The sequence below is a fragment of the Salmo salar genome, chromosome ssa23, assembly GCF_905237065.1.
Source record: "Salmo salar chromosome ssa23, Ssal_v3.1, whole genome shotgun sequence".
NCBI lineage: Eukaryota > Metazoa > Chordata > Actinopteri > Salmoniformes > Salmonidae > Salmo > Salmo salar.
In genome coordinates, this window is record NC_059464.1 from 47,716,106 (window position 1) to 47,727,844 (window position 11,739).

Sequence of the window (11,739 nt, forward strand, 5' to 3'; positions counted from 1 at the left end):
GAAACTGTTAACCTTATATATTCTAACAACTCACATTTTGTTAGATGTATTCCATATTAAGGGTCCTAAACTAGGAACTAAAATATTTGTCTCCCTCTAGATGTTGTATGCAGATCTCTCTCTCTCCCTCCCAGCACCCCTCCTTCCCTTGTTCCCTCCCTCTAACCCCTCCTTCCCTCTAACCCCTCCCTCCCTCTAACCCCAGCCATCTGGCAGAACAAGGAAATCCCTCCCCCTCCCACAGACTCTCTTCTGTGGAAACTAAACTGATCTGAGTCTCTGTGTCGTCTGTCTGTGTGAGAGTGAACAACCGTCCAAATGGCTCAGCAGGGAGTTCTGCTGGACCAGGACCAGTTCCGTTGTTCTGTCTGTCTGGATGTACTGAAGGAACCGGTCACCATCCCCTGTGGACACAGTTACTGTAGAAGCTGTATTGAGGGCTGCTGGGATCAGGATGTTCTGAAAGGGGTCTACAGCTGTCCTCAGTGCACAGAGACCTTCACTCCAAGGCCTAATCTGAGGAAAAATAACATGTTGGCTGAGGTGGTGGAGAAACTGAAGACAGGACTCCAGGCTGCTCCCCCTCCTGCTCTGTGCTGTGCTGGACCTGGAGATGTGGCGTGTGATGTCTGCACTGGGACCAGAAAGCGGAAAGCCCTCATGTCCTGTCTGCCGTGTCTGGCCTCTTACTGTGAGACTCACCTCCTATCTCACTATGAATCTCCTGCTTTGAAGAAGCACAAGCTGGTCAAAGCCACCGCACAACTACAGGAGAAGATCTGCTCTCATCATGACAAACTGCTGGAGGTTTACTGTCGTACCGATCAGCAGTGTATCTGTTATCAGTGTGTGATGGATGAACATAAAGGCCATGATGCACTGTCAGCTGCAGCAGAGAGGACTGAGAAACAGGTAAGACCAGAACAACTTGTTGGTGACTGTCTGATAAACAAAGAGTTAAACATACAATACGAACTGAGGCTGTTTGAATATGAGACCATTCAAATGAAATTGACCCATAAATATGAACACAACCTTGAGTATATAGATATGTTAACCCAGATTCTTCAAATGTATCACCATTTTCTAAAGTCTGTTAGGTTCTGAACACACAGAGTGAAAACTCAAACCAAGTTTATTCACCCACTGGGTCATACAGCTGCAAAGACAATGTTTGATGACACAAGAACATATATTTATAACCTCATACTACGCGGGGTCAACTGTTACACATGTAGACAGCCAATACATCTCTGTTGCTAGGCAGGAACTGAATTGGTTCCTCTCACTGGTGAAGTCATGGCCCTGCCTGATGCTAAAAGCTTTGTGGGTTTGGAAGTGTATTGTGTGAGATAAGACTGTAGTAGGAGGGTCGTTGGGGTGGGCCTCTCTGGCACCCCTCCCAGAGGTTTCTTCTCACTTCATCTGTTGACTTGAACTCGAGCCGAATTCCTGTCTCCTCCCTAGTTCTGCAGCTGGCCTGCCTTATCAGAGACTAACTAGACTGTTGAATTCCTAGCTCCACCCTAGTTCTGCAGCTGGCCTGCCTTATCAGAGACTAACTAGACTGTTGAATTCCTGTCTCCTCCCTAGTTCTGCAGCTGGCCTGCCTTATCAGAGACTAACTAGACTGTTGAATTCCTAGCTCCACCCTAGTTCTGCAGCTGGCCTGCCTTATCAGAGACTAACTAGACTGTTGAATTCCTGGCTCCTCCCTAGTTCTGCAGCTGGCCTGCCTTATCAGAGACTAACTAGACTGTTGAATTCCTGTCTCCTCTCTAGTTCTGCAGCTGGCCTGCCTTATCAGAGACTGAAACTAGTTGCCCTTTGCCTCCCTCTTTAGGAACATTGATATTCAACAATAACATATTTGAACAGAATATTTCAGCACTTCCCCTTGTCTCTCTCAGTAACTTTCCAACACCAAGTTCCTATCCACCCTTCATTGACCCTAACATATACATTCCTTATACATGTAAAGTCATCAATACGATATAGTATGGTAACATGAATAAGTATATTTCTAGCTAGAATCCAACAAGTCAAACATCATTATCATTACTTATCAAACATCATTATCATTCGTTTTCAAACACCATTATCATTCATTATCAAACCCCCAATCAACTCCCTGTTAAAACTATAATCATTCACATGACTACATAATGATATATTTTCAGACAGACACTTCCTCAATATTTTGATCCTTATCTTCTATGGGTCCTATGTCACATTACTATACTATTGATCTACTGGACTAATAAAGTTTGATAGCTCATTGAAGAGTGATTCTCCACAGAGGCAGCTGGGGATGAGTCAGCAGAAGGTCCAGCAGAGTTTCCAGGAGAGAGAGAAGGAGCTGAAGGAGCTCCAAAAGGTTGTGGAGTCTCTCAAGGTGAGTATTGCTGACCAGAGGAGACACATCATTTCACTTCTGTCCTCCAGTCAGAGAGAGGGAGAGACAGGCTCCTCTCCAATCCCACTGACCCCACCGTTGAGAACAGGCTGTCTTGAGCCCTTTAAGAGAATAGACAGCTTAATGTAACTGACGGGATATGAACCCAGGTCTACTGCAGGAGAAACCAACATATTGACCATTACATCAAGAGGACATTCCCTATTGGGCCGACAGTGGTTTAGAAGTCGCAGGCGGGGCTACCTCATCACATTACCATGAGTAAGCATGGCTGACTCATGTCCCCTATACATTAACATGGAGCTCTCTCTCTCTCTCTCAATACAATTCAAAGGGCTTTATTGGCATGGGAAACATATGTTTACATATGAACAGAAATGAACAGTGAACATTACACTCACAAAAGTTTCAAAGAAATAGAGACATTTCAAATGTTATAATTCAATTGGAAAACAGAGTTTTTTGTGGTTTCACGGTGGGTGGAGGTGGAGCAATTGAAGTTGAAGGCTCTTGATGTTTGTGATGCCCGCCGCTTGGTGTGAAGCAGACCAGGTGGTGAGCGTGGTGAAACAGAGGAGTCACTGTCAGCGTTTGAGTTTTTACCGGACAAAGTCATGTTGAGATATATCAGTTATCCTGTTAGAGTCTTTGTGTTGAATCCACTGAGCTGTTTCAGGTGCAACGTTTATGGTCATGTTGCAGCAGTTTGTAGGAGGGAGATTCCACGATGTGGGAAGTGTGCAGGAGGTCATGGGATAGAGGACTGTGTAATTTCGGTGGATAAAGTTGTGTGTGTCAACTGTAGGGGTGTCCATGTTGCTGGGGATCAGAGGTGTCCAGTGAGAGAGAGGCAGGTTAAGGTGGCTAGAGTCAGAGTAGTGCAGAAGGTGGCGTATGCTGAGGCAGTGAAGAAAGTAGAGGAAGATGGGTCAAGGGTGTGGGATCCTGAGAGGATCCCTGTGAGTAGTATCCCTGTGAGTAGTAGATCTGTGCCAGCACAGAGGAATTGGCCAACGAGTGATATATGCTTCAGTAAGGTTGGCTTCTTAGAGTTCAAAGCAATGGTTATCAACTGTACCTCAGAAATGGAACGTAAATCACAGACAATAGATGTTGTGGTGGCAGCTGCAGAGAAGTATTTGGTCATGTGAGATTTGACTTCAGAAGAGTTCCAGGGTGTGTTGAGTGGTGGTGTCCCGTCCTCCCAGGTCGTTGGCATGGTGCAGGAGCAGATAGGGTCAAAGTAGTGGAATGGGGTAGTGGGTTTTAATGAGTGTAGGGTTAGTTAGCATGGTGCAGGAGCAGATAGGGTCAAAGTAGTGGAATGGGGTAGTGGGTTTTTAATGAGTGTAGGGTTAGTTGGCATGGTGCAGGAGCAGATAGGGTCAAAGTAGTGGAATGGGGTAGTGGGTTTTTAATGAGTGTAGGGTTAGTTGGCATGGTGCAGGAGCAGATAGGGTCAAAGTAGTGGAATGGGGTAGTGGGTTTTTAATGAGTGTAGGGTTAGGACAAATGTAAGATCAGAGACATTTTGATAGATGTGTGGCAGAAGAGATGGGACTCTGAGCACAAGGGACGGCATTTATATGTCCTCTAAAGGTCGGTGGACCAAGATTCAAAGGTCAGATTAGGAAGGAAGAGGTGGTGTTTACTCGATTGTGCTTAGGACATTGTACATTGAACTGGTCCTTACATCTGGTTGGCAGCATGTGAATGGTTTGTGTCTGGAGGGTATTGTCAATGAAACGGTGGAGCATGTATTGTTATATTGTTGTAAGGATGTTGAAGAGAGGGAAAGATTGAAGTGTAGGGTCATTGAGGTTGGATGGGGTTGGGGGGGTGGAAGGGATTTGGGGGATGGGGGAGGGTCTATTAGAAGTTAGTAGGACTCTTTTTTATTTTCTCAGAAGTACTGAGTTAGGTAGGAGGATTTAGAAATGGTGTAAACCGTGATTGAACACACTCCAGCACAGTAGGTGGCGCCATGCACCTTTAACGTTGATTTGCGGACCGCCATTATATCATAGAAGAAGAAGGTGTTGTGGTTCCTGAGGAGGGCTACTATTCTTTTTGCATATTTTCCAAATGTATTTTGTAGTTGTTAAGGGTTTATTTGTTAGTTTCCACTGTTTATCGGTTAGAGTTGAGGGGGGAGTAGGGTAGTTTGTTTGGGAGGTGTGATGTCCTCAACCGAGTGGAGAAGAAACGCTGTCTCTTCAGGTGCGTTCTGGAGAATGGTGTGGAGGAATTATTGATCATGGTCGGTGAACAGGTGGGAGAGGAACATATACACTCTGTATCCAGAATGAACAAGGCGGTGGTTGTGGTAATGTAAAAGGTGAGTCTTGTTGCCCGGCTAGTTACCAGTATGATTTATGTGAGGGGGGTGTTGGTGCTGATTTCAACAAGAGTAGTGGTGTCTAATCTGCCTCCGTTTATTACGGACGAACAGATCCGTAAAGAGTTGGTTCGTTTTGGTCAATTTCCAAGTGGTTTTCTGAACTAAATTCAAGGTTAAACAGGGGAGGGGTGGTACACAGGGTTTGTTAGCACAGATAGTGTGGACATTTAAAAAATATATTTTCTGATGAAACAATCCGCCAAGGAGCACAGTGATATAATATTAGCATATGTCCCAGCTGTTTGCTGTGGTTTTGAAGTAATTCTCTTCCAGCCCACGTTAACCTTGTAGGTTTACCTCAGGTAACTTATTGTTAACTAGGTTACAGCTACTTGGTGAGGAAGCTCACTGTTCACCTGGTTACATGTTGTAGTGACCTACAGTGTTAGTGAGTAGAACAGATGGTTGGTGCAAAGACATCAAACGTTAAACATGTTTAAACAGATTTTATTTCAGAAAAAGGTTTAAAACCTAAACAAAACGTATGTCCCTGTCCTCTTTTTCAAGATGTGTCCGATTTAAACAGATTTGTTGTTTCTAAATGGCTGCTGGGTAATATGATAATCGTTGAAATCTGTTGGTTCGTAGTCATCAAATAGAGAGATTGCTGCGCAGGTTCACTGAGTTGTAAACCAAATGGATAGGTGGAGCTCATTGATTTGTAGCTCTGACTCAGTTGCTACCTCAGATTATGAGTCTATCAAGTGTGGTGAATGAGGTATGTAGTACCCACAGAAGACCACAGGGAGGAGCAAGAGAGATATAAACCCATACAGTTTTTCTCTTTAAATACCCTGAACCTAACAATCAATCAAATGTATTTATGAAGCCCTTTTACATCAGCAGATGTCACAAAGTGCTGTACAGAAACTCTAACCCTACGTATAACCTATTTTAGCCTGAACCCTAATTCTAGGGTAGGGTAGCCTACAACTATTTTAGTAATAATATTATGTTAGTAAATACCGTTTTAGTACTAAATAACATTTGTTATTTTTTTAAATAAAACCTATGTAAGCATTTGTTTTTTATTAGTTATTTTATTATATTTATTATTGCAAGGCAGAACACTTGATAAACAAGACTCATTTGTTTTATATGTTAAATGTGGTTTGAACTGGGTGACATAGTAACCTCTATGTGAAAGTCCAGCGATTGGCGTGGGACAGGTGGGGCAGGTTTGAGACTGATCTCTCTAATTAAATACACTTTATTTCTCAGCTGCCTCACCAATGTCTTTACGTGAATTAATAACTTTTAATTGGTAAATATTTCCAATAGATGACAGCATAAGACCACGTAGCATCAGTTATAGGCTACAAGCAGCAATATGATTGACATAAAATAGCATGCAACCAAAGACTATATGTCCCATGATTTTCTAAAATGGTCACTCATTACTTTACAGTTAGCTATATATCTCTTGTTAGTCCTGTGTTGCTTTTGGGTGATCAAAACAATATTAACTATAGCAGGTATTGAACCCTGGTCAAATAACCACTTGTCAGATGTGCTGACCTCAACCCTAGTAAACATGCATTATAACATCATGTTAATATGTCATATTGGGAGTAAACAGCCTCGGAATAGAAAAGACGATGCATCTTCCAGCCCGACAATAAATGACATCATGCAGCCCTCACGGTTAGTAAATGTACCTCAACATGCCCCTCTCTTGTGGGAGAAGGCAGTGTGCTCGCTGCTCGCAGACGGAACAAGCTTTTGGAGGGGCTTGTTGAGTTGGATACTTGTACTTGACGTAAACTAATCTGAACTGTTTTATGCTGCCATCTATTGGAATTATTTAGCAACTGCAGCACTACTGAATAAAGTGTATATCCTTACTAAAGTAGTAATTACTCAGAATTACAAAATATAAAGTGTTATAGTTAATTTTATCACTAACAGCCAAAAAATAACCATTTATAGCATAATGTAACTGACATAAACCAAAAACATCATACATTCAGTTAATTATATATAAATATATATATTTAGATGGGTGACATTATCTGCCAAAGTAAAACTCCTTAACATATAAACACAGACACTGGACACAGACACTGAAAATGAGCTTTTTTAATATAATCTGGTAGCTCTCAAAAGAGCCTTTGCTTTGCTGAGCAGTTTTCAGGAGTGTGCTGCCTGCCTGCCTTCAGAGGAGTCTGTCTGTGAAAAATGAAAAGTTAATAAGTTACTCCCACGCTTTTTATATTTTAAATGTAACCTTTATTTAACCAGGGAAGTCAGTTAAGAACAAATTCTTATTTTCAATGACGGCCTACCAGGGAACAGTGGGTTAACTGCCTTGTTCAGGGGCAGAACGACAGATTTGTACCTTGTCAACTCGGGGATTCATTCGAGCAACCTTTCGGTTACTGGCAAAATGATCTAACCACTAGACTACCTGCTACCCGGTCAAACACTATAACCACTACACTACCTGCTGCCCTTTCACAGAGGTCTAGTTTAAGTTTACATGTGAGTCATTTAGCAGACACTCTTTTCCAGAGCCACTAGGTTTAAGAGCCCAAATCTGCCTAAAAAAGCCTATTTACAGATTTTTCACCTAGTCGGCTCGGGGATTCGAACCAGCCACCTTTCAGTTACTGCCCAACGTTCTTAACCGCTAGATTACAAACCACTAAATGTTAAACACAAAGTCAAATGGTAGTAGATAAATGGTAAGCTGGTTAAATAAAAGACTGCTGTTATAACTTTCAGACTGCCATTGTTTTGGGGAAAGAGGGACATGTCTATTTCTCCAATTATCTGTAATAGATGTATTTATGTTAATGGTTTGAAGTTCTACACCATTTTAATCAGGATAACCTATTATCTCCTCTTTCTAGTGACATAAGGTTGGGCAGCGTCCTCTGCTGTCATCGATCACTAGACCAGAAATAGTCAGAAGTTGCCCGTTTTTTCCTACTTCCTGGTAATGCAGACATAAACACACTTGGCACCATCGAGGTGCGGATGTTTACTTTCTACACCAGTTGTTATTTTTCAGTTTGGTCCTAAGAATAGGTTTTAGTGGTCAAATAAAAAGGTAGACATTTTTTGGTGCCATTTAGGGGAAATGGAATTCTAAGGATCATTACAGTCAGAAGAGGCTCTGTGAAGGTTAGTTTCAATTCATTTGCTATGGCCTCGCTAGTGTTCCAGCTCAGACAACGTTCTTTGGCCGTTTTGACTCGTTCTATTGTCCAGCCTACTAGGACTCAGGGGCAAAGGCTGGGTCTAGCTCTGCTACGGGACAGGCTACTGGAGGGGGGACCAGGAGGGAGGAGAGTAGAGCAGGGCCAAGCGGTGTTCTGTACCTGCCTGTCCAGGAGGGGGGACAAGGCCTGGTGGACCTGGAGAGCAGAGGGGCAGCGTTCTGACTCAATGAGGTGCAGAGGCTACTGTACCTACTGTCTCTCTCTTTCTCTCTGTCTCTCTCTCTGTCTCTCTGTCTCTCTGTCTCTCTCTTTCTCTGTCTCTCTCTCTTTCTCTGTCTCTCTCTCTCTCTCTCTCTCTCTCTCTCTCTCTCTCTCTCTCTCTCTCTCTCTCTCTCTCTCTCTCTCTCTCTCTCTCTCTCTCTCTCTCTCTGTCTCTCTCTGTCTCTCTCAACAGCGCTCTGCACAGTCAGCAGTGGAGGACAGTGATCAGATCTTTACTGAGCTGATCCGCTCCATTGAGAGAAGGAGCTCTGAGGTGAAGGAGCTGATCAGAGCCCAAGAGAAGGCTCAAGTGAGTCAAGCTGAAGGACTCCTGGAGCAACTGATGCAGGAGATAGCTGAGCTGAGGAAGAGAAGCACTGAGCTGGAGCAGCTCTCACACACAGAGGATCACATCCATTTCCTCCAGGTAACTAAACTGCCTTGTTACATGTGATATGAAATTAACTTAACCTCTTGGGGCTAGGTGGGACGCTAGCGTGCCACCTGTGGTGCACTCCATCAACAGCAGGTGCATTTCAAGAGCGGCAAATTTGAATCCAAATAAATGTCAAAATTCAAATTTTTCAAAAATACAACTATGTTACACCATTTGAAAGATAAACATCTCCTTAATCTAACCACGTTTTACGATTTCAAAAAGGTTTTACGGCGAAAGCATAAATTTAGAGTATGTTAGGACAGTACATTTACAAGAGTTGTGTGTAATGTTTTGTCAAGTCAAAGACAGGGTCACCAAAACCATAAAACCAGCTAAAATGATACACTAACCTTTTACAATCTCCATCAGATGACACTCCTAGGACATTATGTTAGACAATGCATGCATTTTTAGTTCTATCAAGTTCATATTTATATACAAAAACAGCGTTTTACTATGGCATTGATGTTGAGGAAATCGTTTCCCTCCAATAACCGGCAGTCAAGTCAGCGTCAGAAATTAAATAATTAAAATTAGAAAACATTGTTAAAATATTATATTGTCATTTAAAGAATTATAGATTTACATCTTTTGAACGCAATCAACTTGCCAGATTTAAAAATAACCTTACTGGGAAATCACACTTTGCAATAATCTGAGCACTGTGCCCAGAAAAATACGCGTTGCGATACAGACTAGACGTCATGTTGGGGAGATCTAAAATCGAAAATACTATGTAAATAATCCATTACCTTTGATTCTCTTCATCAGATGTCACTTCCAGGTATCACAGGTCCATAACGAATGTAGTTTTGTTCAAAAAAGCTCATCATTTATGTCCAAAAATCTCCGTCTCGTTAGCACATGATGTAAGCCAGCCGGACTTCTCGTCATGAACGAGGGGAAAAAATATATTTCCGTTCGTTCAAACATGTCAAACGTTGTATAGCATAAATCATTAGGGCCTTTTTAACCAGAACATGAATAATATTCAAGGTGGACGAATGCATAGCCTTTTATAACGTATTGGAACGAGGGTACCCAACATGAAGTAGCGCGCCAGGTGTCTAATGGGACATCACCGTTCCATGGCTCTTGTTCGGTCAGATCTCCCTCCAGAAGACTCAAAACACTTTGTAAAGGCTGGTGACATCTAGTGGAAGCAATAGGAAGTGCCAAAATATTCCTAAACCCCTGTGTCTTTCAATGGGATAGCTTTAAAGTCAATACAACACATCAGGTATCCACTTCCTGTCAGAAAATGTCTCAGGGTTTTGCCTGCCAAATGAGTTCTGTTATACTCACAGACACCATTCAAACAGTTTTGGAAACTTTAGAGTGTTTTCTATCCATATATAATAAGTATATGCATATTCTAGTTACTGGGTAGGATTAGTAACCAGATTAAATCGGGTACATTTTTTTTATCCAGACGTGCAAATGCTGCCCCCTAGACCCAACAGGTTAATGTGAAACTATTCATCTCAATCATTATGTTGTCCTGTCTGTCTCTCTGTCCATGTCTCTCTTTATATGTCCGTCTCTCTCTCTCTCTCTGTCTCTCTCTCTCTCTCTCTCTCTCTCTCTCTCTGTCCCCCTCTCTCTCTCTCTCTCTCTCTCTCTCTCTCTCTCTCTGTCCCCCCTCTCTCTCTCTCTGTCCCCCTCTCTCTCTCTCTATCCTCCTCTCTCTCTGTCCCCCTCTCTCTCTCTCTCTGTCTCACTCTCTCTCTCTCTCTCTCTGTCCCCCTCTCTCTCTCTCTCTCTCTGTCCCCCTCTCTCTCTCTCTCTCTGTCCCCCTCTCTCTCTGTCCCCCTCTTTCTCTGTCCCCCTCTTTCTCTGTCCCTCTCTCTCTCTGTCCCCCTCTCTCTCTGTCTCTCTGTCCCCCTCTCTCTCTCTCTGTCCCCCCCTCTCTCTCTCTCTCTGTCCCTCTCTCTCTCTCTCTGTCCGTCCCTCTCTCTCTCTCTCTCTCTCTCTCTCTCTGTCCCCCCCTCTCTCTCTCTCTCATTCTCTGTCTCTCTCTGTCTCTCTCTCTCTCCAGAGTTATCAGTCTCTCTCCAGTATCAGTGTATCTTCAGAATTACCCAGCATCGTTGTCCGTCCTCTTCAGTACTTTGGAGATGTGAGTAAGACTGTGTCTGAACTGAGAGAGAAACTAGAATACTTCCTTAAAGGAGAATGGACCAAGATCTCCACTATAGGTGTGTTGAAAACAATAAGAACATCAACTTTAGACCATTGAAAGTTCCCTACTAGTCATATACATGTGGAATATGGTATGATGATAACATTCCCACTCTCTGTCAATGTGTTTGTGTGTCTGTAGTGAATATAGTGGATGTTGTACTGCCTCCAGAGCCCAAGACCAGAGAACAGTTGTTACAATGTGAGTCTCTTTATTGTGAAGTAACTAACAGTCTCTTTTTACTGACACTCCTAACAATCCCTCTAGAAATATATATAGCAATAGTAGATCTAATCAAAGACTGGGTATCTATCTGACTCCTCATATTTCTCTGATTTGATCTCTGCTGTGCTCTAATCAAAGACAGGGTAGATACAGTATCTGACATAACTTATTGTTCTGACTCCCCTCATTGGTCTCTGCTCTGCTCTTCTCCCAGATTCCTGTCAGCTCACACTGGACCCAAACGCAGCACACACACGCCTCTCTCTGTCTGAAGGGAACAGAAAGGTGACCTTTACATACCAAGTCCAACCATATCCTGACCATCCAGACAGATTCACCAACATCTACCAGGTTCTGTGTAGAGAGGGTCTGTCTGGACGCTGTTACTGGGAGGTGGAGTGGAGTGGGGAGTGGGTTTATACAGCAGTCTCATATAAAGACATCAGCAGAACAGGGTCAGATAATGGATTTGGACACAATAACAAGTCTTGGAGTTTAGAGTACTGTAGAGGTGATTATTGTTTCAGACACAATAATGTTGGGACTAAAGTATCAGGCCCTCAGTCCTCCAGAGTAGGAGTGTACCTGGATCACAAGGCAGGTACTCTGTCCTTCTACAGTGTCTCTGACACAATGACCCTCCTCCACAGA

General features: G+C 43.0%; 1 protein-coding gene across 1 annotated transcript; it reads left to right on the forward strand.

Moving 5' to 3' along the window:
- Positions 1–29: 29 nt before the first annotated feature.
- On the forward strand, positions 30–11,057 carry LOC123729858 (E3 ubiquitin/ISG15 ligase TRIM25-like; the record flags this gene model as incomplete). The annotated part of the gene is made up of 5 exons (XM_045706325.1): positions 30–912; positions 2,300–2,395; positions 8,436–8,669; positions 10,720–10,879; positions 11,005–11,057. Coding segments are annotated over exons 1-5 (1,137 nt in total), but the record flags the coding sequence as incomplete, so codon positions are not given.
- Between the last annotated feature and the right edge of the window lie 682 nt (positions 11,058–11,739).